Source organism: Ceratotherium simum, chromosome 3, assembly GCF_057802395.1.
Source record: "Ceratotherium simum simum isolate JZ-2026a chromosome 3, ASM5780239v1, whole genome shotgun sequence".
Taxonomy (NCBI): Eukaryota; Metazoa; Chordata; class Mammalia; order Perissodactyla; family Rhinocerotidae; genus Ceratotherium; species Ceratotherium simum.
The window spans coordinates 54,718,392-54,742,059 of NC_141902.1; the positions used below are offsets into that span (position 1 = coordinate 54,718,392).

Genomic DNA, 23,668 nt, shown 5'->3' on the forward strand with positions numbered 1-23,668 from the left:
CTCTGCAGCGGTTACCCATGTAAACATCTGCCCTCCGTCAGCCTCAGTTTCCACATCTGCACAAGTCAGAGGCTTGAACAAAGACCTCCAGCGCTGCTTCCGCAAAACACTAACAGATGGAATCGAGCTTTAACATATGGGCAGGATAGATTTAGTCAAAGACCCGTTAAGATTATGAGGCTGCTTTAGTGGACGTGTGTCTGGGAAGTGTGCACGCCTACCACACATGCGTGCTTGCTCGCACTCTCTCTCTCTCTGAATATTCTACGGCTCTAACTTTGTATTAGGAAAACCACTGTTTATAAATGTGTTTTTCCTTTATACTTAACTTTCTTACCCAAATCTGAAAATGCTGGAGAACAACAAAATACAATTATATCCTCTAACTTCAATTCTAATATTTCCTGAAATCAATTTTGGGGCTGCTGACCTGAACACTTATCAAGAACACTGACCCATAAAAGATTATTCTCCCTTGGAAACCAATGCAAAGTTTATGTTTGTGTCAGAATGTGGTCCTGGGCCCCCGTGAATTAGAATCACGTGAAGCACTTATCAAAAACATGGTCCCCTCCAGACGGCTTCCCTGGTGAATTCTACCAAACATTCAAAGAAGACTTAATACCTATACTTCTCAAACTCTTCCAAAAAATTGAGGAGGTGGGGAAGCTCCCTAACTCATCCTACGAAGCCAACATTACCCTGATACCAAAACCAGACAAGGACAACACAAAAAAAGAAAATTACAGGCCAATATCACTGATGAACATCGATGCAAAAATCCTCAACTGGAGCCAAGAACATGCAATGGGGAAAAGAAAGTCTCTTCAATAAGTGGTGTTGGGAAAACTAGATAGCCACATGCAAAAAAATGAAAGTAGACCCTTACCTTACACCATACACAAAAATTAACTCCAAATGGATTAAAGACTTGAATGTAAGACCTGAAACTATGAAACTTCTAGAAGAAAACATAGGCAGTACACTCTTCGACATCAGTCTTAGCAACATCTTTTCAAACACCATGTCTGACCGGGCAAGAGAAACAACAGAAAAAATAAACAAATGGGACTACATCAAACTAAAAAGCTTCTCACAGCAAAGGAAACCATCAACAAAACGAAAAGACAACCTAACAATTGGGAGAAGATATTTGCAAACCATACTTCTGATAAGGGCTTAATCTCCAAAATATATAAAGAACTCATGCATCTCAACAACAAAAAAACTAACAAACCAATTAAAAAATGGGCAAAAGATCTGAACAGACATTTCTCCAAAGAAGATAGACAGATGGCCAACAGACACATGAAAAGATGTTCAAAATCATTAACTATTAGGGAAATGCAAATCAAAACTACCATGAGATATCACCTCACGCCCATCAGAACGGCTATAATTAACAAGACAGGAAACAACATGTGTTAGAGAGGATGTGGAGAGAAGGGAACTCTCATACACCGCTGGTGGGAGTGCAAACTGGTGCAGCCACTATGGAAAACAGTATGGACATTCCTCAAAAAATCAAGGATAGAGCTACCATATGATCCAGCTATTCCACTGCTGGGTATTTATCCAAAGATCTTGAAAACACCAATGTGTAAAGATACATGCACCCCTGTGTTCATTGCAGTGTTACTCACAATAGCCAAGACTTGGAAGCAACCTAAGTGCCCATCAAGGGACGAATGGATAAAGAAGCTGTGGTATATATACACAATGGAATACTACTCAGCCATAAGAAACAATGAAATCCAGCCATTTGTGACAACATGGATGGACATTGAGGGTATTATGCAAAGTGAAATAAGTCAGAGGGAGAAGGTCAAATACCGTATGATTTCCTTCATTAAGTAGTAGATAATAACAACAATAAACAAACACACAGAGACAGAGATTGGATTGGTGGTTACCAGAGGGGACGGGGGGAGGGAGGAGGGCGAAAGGGATAATTCAGCACATGTGTGTGGTGATGGGTTGTAATTGGTATTTGAGTGGTGAACATGATGTAATCTATGCCGAAACAGAAGTATAACAATGTACACCTGAAATTTATACAATGTTATAAACCAATGTTACCGCAATAAACAAAAATTAAAAAATAAAAAAAACCACGGTCCCCTGGACCCCATCTGAGATCTACTGATTAAAGACTCTAAGACTTGGTCCCAGGAAGCAGCATTTCATCCAGCTCCCTGGTGATTCTTTATTTGAGAATCACCAATAAAGATGGATAAGTATGGGTGGGGAATGGAAATCTTTAGAAATCTGCCTATGTACAAGACCATTAAATCCTTTCTACCAACTGCTTCTGTGAGGGGCAGGGTCAACCACAATTTCAGGGGGAGAAATGCTTACTTTTGTCCAAACAACCCAGGTATGAAATAACATCTGAATAGAGTTCACTCCACAAACTTCACTGCAATCCCATGCTTTAGTCAACGAAATAGCTTTCTGCCTTTCTGTCCATAGCAGCTAAGTGTCCAGCCAACAGAGTCGGAATTCAATCCAATTATCGGAAATCCCCATAAGGAGCCTGGGTAGTTAAACTGAAATCTCACCTAGGAGGCAGCAACAACTACAGCCTCAAGGAATCTAAATGCATTTTACCTAAATTATTTACCAAGCAAACAGCCTGCTGAGATGCAGCATCCAACATGCTGGGACCCCTTCCAAGGGAACAATCTGATGCATTACACAAATGCTAATGCCAGCAACCACAAAGAAGTTAAAGGGAGGCTATTTCTGCAAGTGGAAGCCCCCTCCTCTTTCCGAGAACCTCATCTAAATCAGCTATTTCTCCCATCCATTGTCTGCAAGTTTCAAATTGAACTGGAAAGAGGAAAAAATCACAGAGCCCAGGATCAATGGCCTAGTCAAATCCACTTAAGGCACGTCCTGTGTCGTAACACCAGAATACGGGTATCTGCCAGTGGGATTTAACCATCTTATCTTCGGAACACTGTTGCTTCCTCTCGACCTGCTATCATAATCGGTGAGGCAGTTTATTCCTGTGGATAGGAGTTCAGTGCAGGTTGCGGCTGCAAGGGTCATCCGGTTATTCACCATTTCTGCCCAGGATGCAGCTGAAGGATGAGGACTAACACTCAGCTACCTATGTCAGCACAATCATCGTCAACAATGCACGGCCAGTGCAGCACACTAGGAAAGCTTCAAATAACAAATTTAACGTAGGCGCAGATGCCCAGGAGATGAGGCTCTGCCCTCTCTGGGTTTGCACTTCTGGATGGCCCATGTTCCAGTACGTAGGGAAGTGTTCGTTGGGAGGAAGGGCCTACGGTCTAAAACAAACCGTGTGGGTGGGGCAAAAGCATTAAAGAAAAAACAATAAACCTGAACAATGCTTCTTCTCCCACCCCATTCCTCTTGTGTTGGATGTGGAAGGTCACAGAGTAATCTAAGCAAAGGCTCCATTGGGAAACAGTGCTGTCGGTGGGGGATCCCACAGAATGTGGAGGAGAACACAATAAATTCTGTGAGCCAGGTAAATTCTGTGATGCAAGCAGATTTTTTTTGTCTTTTCAAAACTAATAGAAGTTAACATTTTCAAGATTGGTGAGGAACTGAGACAAATTTATTGGGCTCCTGACAAGAAACAGCACAATAAAGTTTTTAAGCACTTATTCCTTCAATGAAAATAGTCAGCTAATCTCATCAGCTAACTACAAAAATGTTTCCAACACTCCGAGCTGGGGCATCTGAAAGGCCAGTCATTTCTAAACGCCAGTCAACCCGAGGCAACAGCTTCGCCAATTAATGCCACAAGGAGTCGCCACAGACAGCAGGGCTCAAGCAGAAAACTCGGGGGTCGTGGGTCCCTGAAACTGCTGAATTTTTAAAGCATAAAGAACACTTGCAGTCTAAAATGACGGCCAAATCTGAAACCACAATATCAGCCTCCTGGAGTTCCCTCCTCTTCTCTGCGGGTGGAAACCCCTGGTCAGCTCTGCATCTGGCATTCCATGGAAAATGTGTGTCTTTATTGTCCATGGCAAGGAACCGAGAGATCATTCTGAACAGGATGCTGACTCACAGCTGCCAAGACACACTGACTGCACAAAGATAATGGATCTCAGTTTGTTTGATGAAGGACTCAGGAGATCCTCAGGGCATAGGTGACTGGTTAGAAAGCCAAGGAAAACTGCCCAGATACTTCTTATCTAGATTATGAGAAAAACCATGACTTGGGTTAGATTCTCGGGCATCTCGGGATCAAACCACAGAAGAAATCAGCAACAACAGGAAGGTCAGAGGCAGGCCACAAAGAGCGGAGAGGGCTGCAGATCCAGGGGTGTGGACGTGTAGATGTATCCGATTTATTAGAATAACAGCAACCAGTTCCTGAGCACCTACTATGTGCCAGGCATTTCACTAGGTGCTTTACCCAGTTCTATCATGTACTTTTCACCACGCCCGTGTGAGGTGGGTATTATCGTCATCCCCATTTTACCGATGACGAAACCAATGCTCACATAAGGCAGGGACTCGCCCAAGGTCACACAAGCAAGTCACCTGAAGAGCTGGGATTCAAACCAGGATTAAAGACCTAAGATCACTGCATTGGTCTGTCCTGCCTCCTGTTACAGAAAATAATCCAAAACTTGAAAATAAGGCAAGAGGAAGATAGCATGTCCTCCCAGCGTGGCTAACAGGCCCGGCCAAGGCTGTTTCTCCAGGGGCGTGCTCTCACTCGACCTGCTACTTACTATTGATTAGGGCACAGACTCTGTGGGCTACATGTTAACTTATAGATTTTGGCCCAGTAGGAAGGATCACCCCAAAGGTTGTGGCTTCAGTGCCCTGTAGGACATTAATGCTCTTGTATCCAACTCAGCAATCTTATTTCAACATGCTTTTCTCAGTACCCATAAACACCCAGTCTCTCAAATTTCCCTTTGAACCAGCCTTATCTCAATGAGGTAAATAAACATTTGGCATGGTGTTCATCCTATATTAATATCAGTCATGTTTGTACCTTTTTGAAATTATACTGATACTTTTTCATTCCACACTGCTACATCTAGTTCCTAAAAAGCATCTGAGATAGGAATGTGTCTGTAAGTCTATGGACTGGACTTACTATTTAGTATATACAAATGTACACACATTTAATAATCTGTAGGTAATGATCTGCCACCCAGTAACTGCATGGCCACTAAAGAGATAACCCAACTAAGGTTCTCTCTAAAGAAAGAGCTAGAAGACTCTCTTGTGCAGACAGTGTCTACTGTCTTCTCCATTCAGCTTCTCTGTTGCAGGCCTGGCTCCTGCCTGCGTTCAGTTTTTGCTCTATGAAAATATAGGGCATTGAGAAGATGGGGAACATTTTTGTCTTTGGCACACATTAGACTACTAGTCTAGTTTCATGATGAACTCTGGCAGCTGCCTGAGACAGAAAACAAGCCTCTGCAGGGTGGGAGGAGGTGGGAGGTGGCAGGAGCTCTGCACCTCTCCCAAGTCAGGCACAGACTAGGGCGTGGTCCCGGCTCAAGGAAAGTGCAGTTTAGCTAAGTGCCTAAGGAGAAGGTTTGGCCCAGAAATCAAATTTCTTCTGTTTCCCTTCTGCTCTGATCTTACCTCAGCTCGAGTCCCTTAGAAAGGATTTCAGGTACCGTCTATTTAGTTATCCCATTGGATACTTTAATAAGCTAGAAACCAGGCTGCCTTCCATGCATAATTATATTTCTGAAATACTCTACAGAACCACCAGGAAAACACAAAGCAGGCCACCACTCAAGATTCAAATCAAATAAAACTGTAAATGAAGGAATACATATAAAATGCAAGCCCCATTTTGTGCCCTGCTATTCCATCAGCCTATGAGACAGAAAGTAAGAAATCTGAACAGATGCAAGAGGAACCAACATACCCACACCGAACTCAACCGATAGCGACGAAGTTATTATTCACTGTCTTAGCACTGCTGACACCAGAGAGGAATCTGGTCACTCCACTGTCCCTGGTGGCACTGGCATGTGGATTCCTCAGGGAAAAGAGGTAACAGATTTTACAAAAAAGAGTTGCAAGGCAGGCAAAGCCAATGCCTACGATTAGAAAGGCACCAGGGACTCCTTCACCCATAATTTATAGGCTCCATGGCTTGGTTTTGGCATCTACACACCCACGAGGACAAAGATCACTTTGAAGAAAATCAGAAAATCTGTGCCCAGAGTAAAGGTGGCTGTGACTCAGCACTGGTCCCTCTGTGTTCCCAGCAGTGCTGTAAGATGAGAACTCAATGTAAAGTAAACTTGAACACAAAGGAAAGACCTCAGTAACTGGGAAGGTCCCGTCCCTCCTCTTCCCTTCCAGGAGGGTGAGGAGGCCCTAGGCTACATGAGTCACAGAGGCCCTTCTCACAAACATCTCACTCAGACTTAGGGGTTCTTGTTGGTTTGGGCCCTCATCTCTCACCACCACCACCACCCGCCCCCCCACCCCCCCGCCTTGTAGGCAAGAAGCTACTTTTCTAAGCCAATCTGCCCCCTAGCATCTTCAATATTCCTCATTGCTGTCTCAGCTGAATGAATACACCTCCAGGTGTGCAAGTGAAACCAAAAATACACGTCTTGGCTTGCTTTCCACTGGCATGGGATGTTAGTCTTTTGGCCATGCTGGAAATCTTAAGTGGTTCCATTTTAAAAGTATAAGAAAAACATAAGTGCAAAAACTTGCTGCAGTTATGCTTCTATACTTGTGCTTACGAGAAAGGGGAAAAAATCACCCGCTTTTGCATCCCTTCCGGAGAACACAAATACTGCTAAAATCAAAACTGGTGATAATAATAGGGCAACGCGTTACCCTCCCCTTCTAGAGAGAGACCAAAGCTGCCAGTGTATTGGCGCTTACACTAACTCTGGGGTTGTGCAGCTTCTAATTACAATCTATTTTATGTAGTCTAGATTCATCTTTTTCTAATTTAGCTGACTTTCCTTTCTAGTTATTTGGACCCATATGGTAAACCATTCACAGCTGTGTTGTACACTCCACAGTATATATTTAACCCAAGGCCAATCTAGACCAAGAGACTCCTACAGATTTAAGTCTCAGAAACCACTTGTTAATTAAGCAATATTACTACTTTTGCATGACTTTATTCAGTTTCTAACTAGACATAAATTAAGGTAAGTAATTGCATAGTCTACCTTAAGCCAGAGCATACACAAAACAATCATGCATGTGCTTTAGGGAACATGGTCAAGAGATACAGAGATCTCTTGACCTCTTCAAACTAGCAAGAAAGCAGACTTGCTAAGTTCATTTTGTGAAAACGGATCAAAGCTCACCAGGGGAGTGTTATCTTTTCTGGATACGGTCTAGATTCTGGAACTGTCCTTTGCTGCCCCATCTTGCCAGCCAGGTGTCCCCACTCTCTGCTCACTTGTGTGCTCTGGTATCTGTGTACATTTTGACCACTATTCCGGTTAAATGTTTACCTTCTCAAACAGTCCCAGGGGCCTGGGCATTAAATAAGATTAATGAAATAAAGTCCTTGCCCTCAAGGAGCTCACATTTTGGTGGGAGAGACAAATCCATCCATAAATGACTGTAACACAATGGGACGAGAGCTATAAATGAGTATGTAAAGTATTATGAGACACAGACCAAGGAATAATTGATTCTGCCTCCTTCTCAGACAAAGCCTGGAGAAGAGGCTGTATATTGGCTCAGGCTGAGAGGTGAGTGGGAGCAGCCTGGATATTAGAAGTGGGGTGACACTCTCATGAGAAGGGGGCTGCACACTCCTGCAAGACAAAGGCTCTGTTCAGAGCACTGAATAGCCTGGCGATGAAGCCAGAAAGAAAATCTGCAATGAATGAGGCAAAGAGGCCCATTAAAAGGACAGATGCCATAAGGGCCCAGGTGACAGATGATAAGGGAGGAGGGGAAGGGATGGATAATTGCTGCTTTGGGACCTTCTGATCAGTCTAGGCAGTAACAGCCCATAGATCTCTGCTCAGGGCTGCCCTTTCTACTCATCCTCCCCGCTCAAGCCTGCTCGCTAGGTTTACAATCCTTATGTTTAACAGCAGCTGATTAACTCTCCGCCACAGGTAACCTGCCCCCAGCTCTCCTTCCTGAGAGTACTCAGAAAACAGGGAAGTCGATGGCACGTCAGATGGAGCAGGTAATGCCCAGCATGCTCTCCACTCAGCCCATGCACACACCTGCATGCATGCACGCACCTGCACACATGCACCCACACTAACCCACACACACACTTGCGCACACACACTTGGGCTGCCCTATCTAGAGAGGAGGCTCAAAGAGTCATCTTTTCACAGTCCTTCAGCTTTTGTTTGTATCAGCATTTGAGGTTTACCCTTTGTTTCCTTTGATGTCAAAGAAACACCAATTACTTAGCATTGTGTTCTCCCCATAAAGGGTTTGAGGGGGGAGTTGGGTGAAGGAGTGGCCCAACTTCTTAGTTACACTTAAGGTAGAAGGCATTCTCAAAGGAAAGGTAAGATCTTGATTAGCCCATTGTTTTAGGTGGTATAGGAAAGAGAAGGACCAAAAGGGATGTTACTTTCCCAACTAATAACTTCATTTTTGTTTTTAATTAAGTTTACTGCCTTCTATTATGACGATAATACATGTCATCATAGAAAATTTGGAAAATACAGAATATACTGAAAACATAAGAAAAGAAAAAAATCAATTACCCATAATTCTATATATCAGTTAATAGTGCCTTTTATTCTTTTCTTTTTGACAGAAAAAAAATTTTTGTGGTTGGGCCGGCCCCGTGGCTTAGCGGTTAAGTGCGCGTGCTCTGCTGCTGGCGGCCCGGGTTCAGATCCCGGGCGCGCACCGACACACCGCTTCTCCAGCCATGCTGAGGCCGCGTCCCACATACAGCAACTAGAAGGCTGTGCAACTATGACATACAACTATCTACTGGGGCTTTGGGGGAAAAAAATAAATAATAAATAAAAATTAAAAAAAAAAATTTTTGTGGTGTGATCATACTGTACGATGGATGTATTGTATTTTATATCCATTTCTCTATGCAACTGACAAATTTAAGGTGAATGGATGTTAAAATGAGTGTTCTAAAATCAATTGTGATGGTTACACAATTCAATGAATACATCAAAAAACATTTAATTGTACATTTTATATAGGTGAATTGTACGGTACGTGAATTATACTGCAATAAAAATGTTAAAAAATGGTTTATAAACTTTATTTTTTTATGACTCTGACATTCTATGTAATATAGAGGGAGTTACCACAATTTACTAAATCACTCCCCAACTAAAAGACAGATCTGGGTTTTTCACTATCATAACCATGCTGATATTAACATCTTTGGTACACTGAGCTCTGTATGCATATCATATTCTTTCTCCTCAATAGTTTCCTAGAACGATTTAAGGTTCTAAACATACTAACAACCTAGAAATTATTTTAAAGGACCAACAGACTTAAACTCAAGAAAAGTGAATTACTCTCCATAAATCACGAGGCACCAAAAATAAATGAGTAAATAAAAAGTGGTCCTAAGTGGAACTCACTGGGCATTAAGTCTGGAAGAGAAGAAGACAGGGGACCTAAAGCTAGACCACAAATGTGACATGAATCTGATATCAATAGAATCATAGCTAGAAAATGTTTTTCATGCCTGAAAATGACTCATGGCAAAGAACATAAGGCCAGTCCTGGCAGGTGGGTGGCACAACATTGGGATGCTTAAGAACACAGGCCTGGGGCTGGACAGAGCTGTTCAAACCCCAGTTTGAACCAAGGTCAAGAGACCTGGAGCATGGGAATTCTGAACTGTGTCACCCACACCCTGGGGATGACAGAACGCTACATCAGAGGATTTACGTGAAGTTCACCTAAGATGAATGTTCCTGAAGTGTGTGGTGCAGGGCCTGCCCGGAATAAGCACTCAGTAAAGAGCTGCTACCACAATAATGGTGATGTCAGCTGCTTCTGACCAAACTGGAATGCAGGAATCCACATCTTAGCCCTCCAAACGGTTCTGCTTAGAAACTACAGCATTTTTCTACTAACTCCGAAAGAGCCTGAGGGTATTTTTATTACCATGGGAGTTTCAGCTGTTACCAGAGTTCATTTGCGCAATCTTTACATTCCAGTGTGCTAAAAGCTTTCTCATGCAGGGATAAAAGCAGGCTTTGTCTCAAGCTGGTGAAAGGCACCATCTTTGTCAGATGAGTTAACTGTTAAACTTCAAGTGTGGTTCTACACAATGGCATGTTGGGAACCCCAGGAATGGAGGCACATCCAAATACTGAGTTTTAGAAAAGTAGAGTGTGTGTGTGTGTGTGTGTGTGTGTGTGTGTGTGTTAAGGTAACATATTTTGAGCACTCTCTATATGCCGGGAACCACGCTAAGGGCTTCACACTTCACAACCCTGTGCGGTGGGAACTTTGATTAGCTCTACTTACTAGTAAGGAAACTGAGGCTTAAGGGAAGGAAGTGTTTTTCCAGAGTGAGACAGCCAGTAACTTAGTGGCAGAGCCAAGATTTGAGCCCGTGATCACACATGCTCTCAGCGACCACGCTCCAGCTCCACCGAGGAGAGCTGATGGTACTGAAATAAGCCCTGCAGATGCTAGTTTCATTTTCTGCTTGGTGACTTCCTGACTTCCCAACCCGGCCTTTGACAAGTATGGTCACTTAAAAGCACCCAAAAAAGAAGACTTTTTAAATGTCAAATCTGGACACTTCACTATTCTCCCTTCCGTTGTCCAGGCAGCCATCCTGGGAGTGTCCTCATGGAGCTTACGGCTGCTGCTGTGAGGCAGAGGATGCAAACCCATATGTCCCGTTAGGACCACAAAGGATCTTTCTACTTTCCTTCCTACCTCTGAAAACAAAGTCACCAGTTTCTCCAAGGATTTTAGAGAAAGTGATCATGTAATTTATCCTGCAAAATAAGACAATCCTGAGAGTGAAAGGGGGCACAATCGCTAAATATGCAGGCATAACCCAGGACATAGGGTCACCCTCGTTTTAGGTTCCTCGGTCATCCCGGTTGAGGTTCCCAGTCTGTTGGTAACCTGTATGTGAATTGTACAAGTGTATCAGTAAGTTCACTCTACTTAGAAGACAAAAATGTCCCATGGCTCTTCAGCAGGGGCGTGAACCAGGAGCTGCCCGGGTTGCTGGATCATGTCTGCCTCTCAGTCTAGCCTCACAGTGACAGGTGTGCTTTGTCCAAAAGGGGAACCGAGTGGTGAATCAAAAGCATCACCACAATAATCGCAATGTTTCCAGGGATCGGGGGACAGGGCAACCCCAAAGATCCATGCTTCATCAACAGCAGCCAACAAAGCCTGAACATGTACTTTTGTAGACACAGGAAACAGCATGACGACCTGAACAAGCCTACCCAGTGAAAGGCTTCATCTGCTTTATTTGGAAAGGGAGGCTTTTATGCCTCCTGGTCTTCTCTTACTCATCCTGGGACTCAAGGAAACACATTTATTCCAACAGCTCTTTTAATTCGAGCTCCAGGCCTAAGGAGTGGCATAACTTGTAAGGTTTAAAAAAAAAAAAAGTCTGAATTTTTCCCTCATCAGTTCAATCTAAGAGTGAAGCAGTAAAATTTTCCCAGCATTTTTCCAACAAATGTAATGAAATTCAAGTGAATTCAGGACAAAAAAAGTCCCTGGGGGATCATCATGACCAACTTCTTCCTTACAGAAGAGGCACTGAGGCCTCAACACGAAGAGCTGAGCCCAAAGCACACACCCAAGGGATCAAGCCTCCTGGATCTCAGCTTAGGCCTAGTTCCATGTTGCTGAGCTATTTGGTTAATATACTCTCTGATGTTTTAAATCTTCTTCTCTCCCAAGAGAGGAGGAGGGAGGGAAGAGAGGGAAGGACCGAAGAAGGGAAGGAGGGGGGTGTGGGGTGGGGTGAGTTTGGATCCACTCCATCATAGCTCGCTGACAATTTCAAATGACCAATCGTGGAGATTCGAGGGAGAATGAAGAGACAACTAAAAATGCCTTGGTCAGACCCTCACAAGAGGACAGCTGTATCACCTACCTTTGGTCTTGATGGCCGTTTCAATGTTCAAAGCATCCCGGTCAGCATCAAAGTTGGTGTAGGCTTTGACTGAGCCGTATGCACTTGCAGGTGTAGAGTGCTGAGGTTAAAAAACAAACAGGCTCAAATTTACACATTTAAGATCCTTTTGTTGAAATATCAATTCCTAAAATAGATTTTTTTCTCTTGTTTCTTTTAACAATTCAAGTCATTCTTAGACTAGGTGACTTGGTAAGAATTAACATGCCATCACACACAGGATAGGAAACTTCATTGTTTCTAATGAGAACTCTTCTTCAAGGGCTCAGCTAGTTCAGCATATGCTGTCTATATTTCCACTGCTCTTACTTCGAGTGCAAGCTCAAAAGCAGACGACGCAGAGCTGGGCACTTGAAACCACCCGTTTGTTTGGGATGGCTTTGAAGAACATTAAACTCTGCTGGCAACAATTTGAAACAAGCTGAAAATGTGGAAATGCCTGAATGACGAGCGTGTTGAGCCAAGTTTTTGCTACAGGCACATGCATTTCCACCAGGGCCGTATCGCTGAGCTCGTAATTCTTTAAAAAGCAAATGCAACACACCTGGGCCCTTGTCTCTGGCTATCAGATAAGTGAGGGAAGCGTCTTCCCCCTCCTCCCTTCATCTACTTTGGCCACCACTGTGGCACCAAGGTGGTCAGGCCACACAGCCCACATGACCACACCCTCCTCATGTCGGCCAAGTTCCTGCTCTCCTCTCTGTACCCTGCCCTCTGCCGTCTTTAACACCATCCTCTCTCCGTACCACTCCTCCTAGCCTTTTCTTTTTCTTATTGCCTTTTAAAACACACCCTCTTCCTTTCCAGTGCTCTCCAAAGCCCATCACCCTTCCTGATCTGAAGGACCCCTCCTCTCACATTGAGGTAAGGACAATGGCGAGCTTCTTCACCAGTTCTTTCCAAAGCACTAACTTCCCTCCTTTGAAATGCTCTGGCAGCTTTCCTCCTCCCTGCTACCCAGTCCCAAAGCAAAGGACAGACAAAAGAGGAGGGACAATGTGGTTTAGGTTGGCTGACCACTGCCCACCTCCACATCAAGACTCAACCTCCGCCTCCCCCAATACATCGTGCCCGTCATAATGCCATGACTTTGCCTGGGCACAGTTTCTGGGAAGAGTCAGAGACTGAGGTGCCCTGACTTACCTCTCCACCCACAAGGCATCACGTGACGAAGCCCCCCAGCACCCACACCATTTGGTTTTATTAGCAGTGAGGGTACACCGATAAGCGACTAAGATGCCATCCTCTCAGATCTCTTCCAGGACAAGCCAGAAATCTAAGTTCAGGACTGGATAAAATGTTTCAAAATGTACTTGTAACCATCTTGGCCAAAGAGTAAACCCAGTTAATATTTATAACTCTGAAATACAAAGGATTATCAAGGTATTTTCCACCTAATTTCACTACTTACACCTTCTGGTAAGATTAACTCAGTAGAAATGGAGCACACCTTCTGGAAAAGGTAAGGACAAACTGCATTTTGAAATACTATATCTGCTATGGTGGCTACAAAATGTGCATGAAAATCTAAGAAAAAATATTTTCCTATTTATTAACAATACCATCAATTATTTACAAAGGCAGACGGCCTGGTCATTGAGCCACATCACATACGGCTTCACTTACCAGGCGCTCTGTTGTCTTATTCCAAAAACAACATCAGTAGGGAAAAGTTTTGCATAATTTTATAGCATCTTTGGAAACAAAATTAAATGGATATATGAATCTATTACCTGTAAAATCCACTTGTCTGAAAATCAAATTATTGAGGGAAAAGTGATTTTTGTCTTTCCTCAAAATATTGGGGAATACATGACATTTTCTATTGCAGCCCCATCTCTCCACACAGAGAAATGCATCATACAAGAGTAACTTCAAAGGCTACATGAAAAGCTTTCTCATGAAACCTGATACTAAAAACAATCTAATGATCAGATCCATTAAAGAAAAAAATTATTTAGCTCTTGGACTTGTCTGGACCTCACTGTGCAGCTTGTATTGTCGCCAATAACACTATGCACCAGTTCCAAGAGGGAAGATTAAAAATATATACGCTTTATATCGCATACAACCCGTGCTTGCACGCACATCATCCATCTAAACGTCTCAATGGCAAGCACCAGAGATGAAACAGAGGGTTCTGTACCACATGACCCAACCTGCTGTCAACCCACTTTAGAGTGCTTCTCTGTATTTTAATTTCAATGAGAGCATACTCTGAAAAAGCTGAAAGATATGCCTACAAACCAATGAGTTTTTGTAAAAAGAACTGCCAAGATGACCTGAAAGATGTACCGTATTATTAGATATTTCACGTGTTCATAATTTATATTCTACTTGATTCTAAAAGTATCTGCAATGACATAATTTCCCACATAGTTTAAAGAATTTTTAACTCTAAAACAAAGAAGCAAATGCATCAGAATTTCCAGGTTCACATATTTCCTGTGAAAGACAATTTTTTAAAAATAATAAATAATAATTAGAAATAATTAAAAATAATAATTCTGAGCTCCTTGATAGCCAAAGCAAAAAAGGAAATGATGAATTATAATACTTTCATTATTTAGTTAAAAAAGAAAAAGGAACAAACATCCTAGCTCTTTTGGAGAAAAACTTTCCCAGGTACTAAATTTTTTAAAAAAGTTTACGTCCTTGTCTGGGATAACCTCCTGGGACATTGCAAGAAGTCCAAAACACACAGGATCATTTTCAATATGGCTGTAGCTTAGGCTAACCATTAATAAAATCCCAGGGCAGGACATTAAAAGTCGTGTATTGTCATAACAATTACCACCACTGACACGCTAAGTCTATAGCAGGATAAAATTCCAGCCACCCCAGTGTCACTAGCGTCTGTCCAATTTTAATGTGATGCCAAAAAAAGTCTCTCGTGCTATACATTTCTTTCATACTGAACTACTAGGAACAGCTAAAATAACGGGGGGTGGGGGGTGGGAAGGGAACCAAGAGGGGGAATGATTGTCTGAATTTTGTCCTCATTTTCCTGACATGTACAAGGAAAGGGAGAAGCACAGTTATCCAGAGAGACGCCCAATTTGCAAAAATTACACAAAGTGAAATGATATACTTACATCGCCCTCCAAGCTGAGCTTGCACAGAATTTCGTGAACAGTAGACATTTTGAAAGAAGCTGGAAAAAAAGGTACAACAAAAAGTCTTTATGAAGAGGCTTCCCTTTCCCCCGAAGCACAGTGATTCATTATACTAATCTCTACTTCTGGGACCATTTCATCTGAGGATATTAGAGTAATTTTTGCAAATAGATGCAATTCCCGTCTTAGGATTGGGAAGATTAAAGCTGGGAGATGGTTTGCCTTGGGTTTGGGACGGACTACAGAACTAGCCAGTCTTTCTCCTGCTCTGTGTAAACAGAAGCTGGAAGGAGCGATTTGTGAATACAAAAACAAAACGCTCCCAAGGCTAATGTACCTTGTCCAAACAGGATAAAACCGAGTCTTCTACTTCGCATACGAAATGATAAGCCTGTCAAACCAGCCACTACTTTTTATTTCTCACCAGTAATTTCACATATTGAAAGGGGCCCGAAAACCAGGGGTGTGAACTGAAATCAACAGCATTTTCATGCCGGCCAATTCCTAAATGGAACCCTTTATTACTATCTCTAATTGTTTTCTTAGCTCACCAATGCTTAGTAAATATTAAACTGTTTATGAGAAAGACGGCGGACAAATTTTCTGACATTAACTCATTCCATAAAAGACTGATCCTTGTACTTAAGATTCAAAATGGCTGAAATGAAGTCATCTTCCAATTAATACACTTAATTGGCAGTGACACTAGCCTGATGAATTGGCTTTCCAGCTTTGCAGTCATACAGTTCTCAGAATTGTACACCAACCCCTGCCAATAAAGAGTGCTCAGTTGGCAGGAATTTTATCTCAACTGAGACCAGACAGGTCATTCAGCAGCAGCATCCCAAAAATAAAATAGAGCAGAGCTGCATCCCGAAACAGTGGGGACAACATTGGAATCGCAGCAACCCCTGCTCTGGTCTCTTTTCGCTTAATATTCTTTAATCAAGGAAACTGTGCCCATGCAAATTCAGCTTTTTATTCTCTTCCAAAAGTTTGCTTACTCTAAATATTTTCATAAACTGGCTTGGAGGGAGTAGTTGACATAGACATTTGCTCATTTATTGGAAGGCTTTGGACTAAGCAGATTCCAGGCTCTGTGTGGGGTGGAGGTGGGGAATGTAAGGGAGGAGGATTTCCCTTTATTTGTGGTTATGATATTTCTGCAAGATTTTCATTCTGCAAGATTTTCATCCTGAGCTCTCTCCTAGCCACTCCTCTCTTCTTGCTGCTCACAGAAGCTTTTTAAGCACGGCAAAGAGAAAAATCACAGTTATTCCAATTCCCCCAACTCCCACAACTCTCAGACGCCGCCCCCCCGCCCCGTACGTCCTGCCGCGGGAATACAATCCTGATTTGTAAAAAGTCTTTGTCTATAAATAAGATGCGGTACATCTAGACAATGGAATATTATTCAGCCCTAAAAAGAAATGAGCTATCAAGCCAGGAACAGACACGGAGGAACCTGAAATGCACAGTACCAGGTGACAGAAGCCAGTCTGAAGAGGCTACATACCATATGATTCCAACTATATGACATTCTGAAAAAGGCAAAACCATGGAGACAGTAAAAGGATCAGTGGTTGCCAGAGAGTAGAGGGGAAGGAGGGAGGGATGAATGGGCAGAGCAGAGAGGATTTTTAGGACTGTAAAGCTATTCTGTATGATACTATAATGGTATATACATATCATTATACATCTGTCAAACCCATAGACTGTACAATACCAAGAGTGAACCCTAATGTGAACTGGGGACGTTGAGTGATAGTGATGTGTCAACGTTGGTTCATCAGTTGTAACAAATGTACCACTCCGGTGGGGGATGTTGAGTGTGTAGGGGGCCGGGAACATATGGGAACTCTTTGTACTTTCCACTCAATTTTCATGTGAACCTAAAACTGCCCTAAAAAATAAAGTCTATTTTTTTTAAAGTCTTGCTCTATAGCTGGACTGTCCAATACAGTAGCCACCAGCCACATGTGGCTATCAAGCATTTGAAAAGTGTCCAGTCCGAACTGAGATATGCTGTAAGTATAAAGGACACACCAGATTTTGAAGACGCAGTATGAGGAAAAGAATGTAAAATCTCTCAATAATTTTTTATATTGATTATATATTGTATTTATGACATGTTGGGTAGATTGGGTTAAACAAAATACATTATTTAATTTCATCTGTTTCTTCTCCTTTTTTTAATGTAGCTACTAGAAAATTTACAATTCCATATGCAGCTCACATTCTGTTTCCATTGGGCAGCAATGGCCTAGAGGATCCCGTGTTGCCATCATCCAATCCTAGTCCAAAACCTGTACAGCAGCCAGGTAAGTTGAAGACTAAGTTTGAGATTTCTTGTCAAGACAGACAAGTTTGAGTCTGCCTTGATAGAGCAAGATATCTCCAACTTCAACCAAGAAACATTCCAGAGGGTCCCATCAGTATCCAAAGCAGAGACGAATTCCCTGGGACGCTGACCACCCAAGTCCTGGCCTTGACCGTCACCCCTGGGATTTGGTCAGAACTGGACTAGGTCTGCCACGAGGGGTAAACTATTGTCAGCTGCCTTGCAGAATGCTAGTCCCCACTGCAAAGAGATAAGAAATAAAAATGCCAAAACAAAAACAAAAAGCCAAACAGAGTACCAGTAAGTCAGAGTTGCAAACAGAGTTCTTTCTGCTTACAAAGAAATATGGATAAAATTCCACTTATTTATTAAACCAGGTACCTCACATTGGTTCTAATGTTTAGGACATCTCAACCACAGAGGCACAGTAAGTTTTGACTGTGTGGTTCTTTCAAGTTGCCTTTCCAGCTCTGAACACTGGCTTTGTAGACAGCTGCCTCACTGTGTCCGACATGGGTCCCTTAGTACCATAAAATCAAAGACAATCTGAGATACACTCCCCATTCATGTTGATTCTTCCCCCACAGCCATGACACAGTGAAGCGAGAAAGAAAATAGGGCTTTTTAAAAGCCCCACAAATCTTCCGTTTTATCATCCACAGTTGTGCTGCTCCTTCATCAAATCAGTCGTACATGCCACTATCAACTAAATTCCTCTATTTGATCTTCTCAAAATAGTTCAAAATCCATCTGTCAGTGGCATTCTCTTACTCCAGCTCAGTCTAGCCCTCAGAGATTGGATGGGAGCCCAGCCTCAGCGCCCTCTATCTACTCCCCAACAAAAGGCGACTTGAGCCAAACTGTTACTTGCTTCTCCCCAACACACCACACTTTTAATCCACAGCACCTTCATTCAAGTTTCGCCCCCCATCTCCTTACCCTCTTCTCTTCTTGTAGTTATAGAGACCCTGCCCATTCCTCAAGTCACCACTATTTTGGCACCTACTCTAACAGGGTGGCTGCAGCCCCCACTCCACAGTGCTCTCCCACCTTTCAATGCCAGAAGCACTTTCTGATGCCACTCGACTTATTCATTGAGCTAAGGTGTACTGAGTTCCTGCCATGTACCAAGTATTCAAATGGCAAATGCATAAGTACAATTCAACGCAGCAAGGAGTATGTTTTACCTCGTCTCCCCCATAGTCCCAGTTCCCCCACAGATTTAAGAGGGCCTTTGCACATTCTAGGTGCTAAATAAACTTTCAGAAACAATGAGTTGCTATTTTGCATAATTAACATTTATATTATTTATAATCACTCTGCAGAAAAAGAAAAAACATCACAATAACCGCAAAGCAATATCCATGAAGCTTGCCACTACTCCACGCAAGCGTCTTTTGTATCCATGTAAAAGTTCCCATTCCATGCAAGCTTAATGGCAAACACATTTTCACTTTAGAAATAAAATATCGGCCTCATTTCTCCAGTACATCCGATTCCCTAGCAACGCAACGTCATTCTGCAGACGATGGATTAGTCTCTAGAAGAAATAGCTTTGCCACTCATAATGTTTGTTAAAACATTAGCTTAATATAGTGCATTTGATTAATGAGAATATGTCAGAGTGCTGCTACCCTTGAAAGCGGAAAAGGAAAAGCAGGCTACTGTAGGTCACAAACACTGGTAACATCCAAGGAAGCCATCAACAAACCTCTAAGAGGCACACACTCTGCCTGCACTGCATGAAGGGCTGTGAGAGACTCGAACACAGCTATAAACCGCAGACTCCACTCTCGGGACCTCCCAGCTCTCTTCCTTTCTCGCCACTGGGAGACACCTGGGAGACTAGCCCAGGGCACCCAGCTAATGAGCAGCAGTGGCAGAGCCTGAATCTGGCCAAATCCGGCCCTGTGACTCTTGGGCTCATGCCCTTTCAACTTCACCACAATGGTTCTTCATTCCAAGAGATTAAGACACAGAGAGAAAGATAAAAGCAATGAGAGCGAGATGGGCCAAGGGCTTAATGGTAAAGTGCTGACTAGTCTGAGAAGGGCAAATCACCCTGGACGGTTCCAGCCAAAGAAAGCCTGAGGAGGTGAGATGGGGGAGAATGTCCTGGGGGAAGGAGGGGATACGATGACAGAGGAGAAGGTTAAAACAAGCCATGTCTAATGTGGGGGCCTGTAGGGAGCCTAAAATATAAGCTTCTGAATGGTGCAAATTTAAGCTTGACTACGAAGACACCGGATGACCAGACAGCCAGAGTGATTTGTTCCCAATACTTATAGTATCTGTTCACCACAACATTTGCTCCAGAGGCTGAATTTTTTTACTGAAAACAATAGCTCTGCCTCAGTGTACCTATTGTTTTGAATGAGAATAAAATGAAGTCTACGTGCCACGTGAGACAATTCCACCTCCTCGCAGTGTAAAATTCATAAACGCGTTAAAAGCAGAACAACCACCCGTTTTCTGGCAGACTCCTCTACCGAACATGAAAACGGCGTCTGCATCACTCTTTCCAACATTTCAACCTCACCTACATCTCCAACAGGTTTCAACTTGCAAAAAAGAAAAAAAAATCAGCAAATTCAGTCTGTTGATGAGTACCTCCACACACCAGAACCTTCCATTCCCAGGGAAGGGCTTGGTGACTAGACAAGATCATTAAAATAGCCCTTTATCAGGGAAAGATTTTCGTTTAAGATAATAAGTAGAGAGGTAGAGAGAAATACTAAAAGAACCACACCCACTTCAAACTGGTTTGAAATAATTCACCACTGGGGTAGGAACACAGACTCACTCAGCTCCACCCTAATGAACAGAATGTACTTGAACAGAACAGCTTCCCCTGGCCTTGAAAATATTAATCAATGAGATTAATTATTAACTAATTAATAATTAATATTTATATTATATAATAATTAATAATAATTGCCTGACTACAATACTAGCACTTAGAGTGCAAAGACAGACAAATTAATGAAATCTGTGCAGCTTTTGAACAAGTAATTTATATTTAACATAAGGACTATCTTAAAGATAATTTAAGGGTTTGACCTTTTCTAAAACCCTACAGATTTGTTTGTATTTTAGTGTTTCACTTCGAACACATAGTTACAACAAAAATAGTACAAGCGAAACAGCTTTAACTGCTCCCAAAAAAGAAAAGTAAAACCAAGTTTGCAAAAAGTCTGAAACAAAAAAAAAAGTAAACCTAAAAGTCACTACTTGAAACAGTAAAAACAAGTTCTACTGAAATGAGTTAAGAAAAACCAGCTCCAGAAAGCCCAAATATTAATTCGCACAAACAAACAAAAACACGTTGCAACACGGCTGGTCTACACAGCAGAATCTGAGTATAAACCAGCAGTTTCGTGGACACACTCATTTTACAGTTTAAACGTGGAGTGTTGACAGGTTACTACAAAACACATCCCTAGCAACCACGATGAATCAATCAGGGACTGGAGGATACAAATTCAGACGTTTAAAGCAAAAATGGGGGAGGTGGGAGTGTGGAGGGTAGGGTTTCCCCACCAAAGCCCTTACTGTGCACAGACCTGGGTCTAAGTTACCAGACTGGAATTTTAAACCAAAAGGGAAAGAAAATGCATGAGTGGGGGTTGGCGTAGAGTTCCCACTGTACTCTATCCTCCACTCCCCCCAAAGTATTTTTATTTAACAGAACCTTCCCGAAAGCACACACTTTTCTCCTTGGTTTTATGTTCTTTTTTTTTTTTTTTTTTTTTATTTATTTATTTTTTCCCCCCAAAGCCCCAGTAGATAGTTGTATGTCATAGTTGCACAGCCTTCTAGTTGCTGTATGTGGGACGTGGCCTCAGCATGGCTGGAGAAGCGGTGCGTTGGTGCGTGCCCGGGATCCGAACCCGGGCCGCCAGCAGCGGAGCGCGTGCACTTAACCACTAAGCCATGGGGCCGGCCCCTTTGGTTTTATGTTCTTGATTAATGCCTGAGTCACAGGGCCAAGTCATTCCCCAGAAATCCTGGAATTCTGCCCAGTGGCCTGGATCAAACTGAGTAGGATGGACACAACAGCACTTGCTCTGGCTTGTCCCTTTTGCTGTCTGATCTGAATCAGTATCTGCTTGCACATTGCATCTCTTGCTCTCTCTGTCAGTCTCCTGATATGGGGCTGGAGTGGGCGGAAAGAGACTGGCAGGAAGAATGACATCACTTGGCAGGAAGCACTTTCAGGGTTGAGAAATCAAGGTCTTCACATCTATAACTCAATTTCAGTGTTTTATGGCCTACATACTCTATTTCCAATGGGGCCCTGCTGCCCGAAGAAAAAAGTCTCAGTGTTCAAGATCTTCCACATTCTGGACTTTATCTACCTTTCCTTAAATAACCCATGTACAAACACACGTGCACTCGCCCACACACACAGGCACACACAAGCACACCCCACACCAAAGCCAGATTGGAGTAGTAATTCTTCTCCAAACACTCAGCACTGTCGCAATGCTACTCCAAACCCCAGCTCTCCTAGGTCCCTCCTCTGGGAACACTTAATCTTGACCAGCTGACATCCTCATGAGACTTCAGGATACAAAAAATGATGTGACCATTTCTCCCGCACTTCTCCCTACCCTGTCCTCCTGTCTCTGTGTGTCTGTGAAATATGAGAATTGAGTGTATAAAGGCCGTCTTCCGTTCTATCCGCTCACAGGGATATTCTTATTCTTTCCTGTTTCCTCATAGCTCTGAGCACAGGGCCCAGCACACTACAAGAGTTCAATCACATTTTTGGAGGGTTATATACACTGGGTCTTTCTTTATTATGTCTTCTTTTTCTTCTTTTCCAATACACTCTCCTTCTTCAATTTTCTTTCTCCCTCAGACTGAACATCTCAAAAGTGGTTCCAGCTTCCTACATTCAGAGCTGGAGGCTTAAATCCCAGCCTCTGCAAATCTTGGCAAAGCCTGGCAGATCACTCCAGGGGCGGCCTTTCTCATCATATGCAGCCCATGCCCTCCCCAGCCCAGCACCCCACCTCTGCCTGTCAGGGCCGCTTGAGTCCTAGCTCTGTCCACCAGACCACATGGAAACATAACCTACATCTCCTTATGGCAAGGAAGGAGGTGGCAAAGAGGAAGGATTTACAAGTGGCCTTGGGACTCTGATTTCCTCTGAACTGTGAGTGCAGAGACTGGGTGTGGCAGGGAGACAAAGGGCAAGGATTCCATGTCACATATGCACTCCCCTGAGTCAGAACTTTCCACATCCAGCCTGGGATTAGACCTCAGACCCCTTGGACGCTATTGACTTCTCTCTGACAAGACTGAGCTCAGGTTTAAAAGCTTCAGGAGCACCCTACGTGGAAGATTTGGAGGAAATCGCAGCGGAACCACCCAGAAGAACAAGCCTAGGCATCTCCTGACCCCTACTGCTGACCTGCTCCCCAATATAGAAAATGGGGACCGCCTCTGGCAATAGGAGAAGGAAAAATATACCAGACAGTGAATGGGCGGAAAGAATTTTTTTTAAAAGACTGGAATTTCCTCTGATGCAGCCTACAACTAGAATAGGGTGTGGCACCAAGGAAAATGAGGGAGGTGGATTTCCATGTGCAAAAAAAGAGGAGCATTCCATTTCTGTGTAATTCTCACAATCAAATCTGGAAGGCAGGTTAAGTCACAATAACTTTAAACACTTTTTCTAAGGCAAGTTGAATATGATGCTCAGGTCTGGGGAAGAGCTGGATTAAAGGGGAAATGAGCCCTAGCCAGGCAGATTTGGAAACTAATATTAACTTGGGGAAACAAAGTTCAAAACTCGATTACTGTCTATACAGTTGACTTATTTTGTCTATTTTCTTTTTCTCCCTGCTAGCTTTAAGTCTAAAGAGCAGGGATTTTTTTGTTTGTTGTTTGCTGCTGTATCCCCAGTGCCTATCCCTCTGAATCGAACAAAGTAGGTGCTTAATAAACACTGTGGAACGAATGGATGTTTAAAGCAGCGCAGGACTGGCCCAGTGGCTCGAGCGGTTAACTGCGTGGGCTCTGCTTCGGCGGCAGCCCGGGGTTCGTGGGTTCGGATCCCGGGCGCGCACTGCCGCACCGCTCGTCACGCCATGCTGTGGCGGCATCCCATATAAA

The 23,668-nt window shown here is 43.1% G+C and overlaps 1 protein-coding gene across 2 annotated transcripts in view; it reads right to left on the reverse strand.

Annotated features, from left to right (window-relative positions):
- ANXA2 (annexin A2) overlaps positions 1–23,668 on the reverse strand; it is a 45,915-nt gene that overhangs the window by 19,467 nt on the left and 2,780 nt on the right. For both annotated transcript variants that reach the window (XM_004421643.3, XM_087428011.1), the window contains exons 2-3: positions 15,184–15,242; positions 12,050–12,149 (exon numbers count right to left, since the gene is read on the reverse strand). In XM_004421643.3, the coding sequence (XP_004421700.1) occupies positions 12,050–12,149; positions 15,184–15,231 (148 nt within the window). In that variant the 5' untranslated portion in view covers positions 15,232–15,242. The remainder of the gene's footprint in view (positions 1–12,049; positions 12,150–15,183; positions 15,243–23,668) is intronic.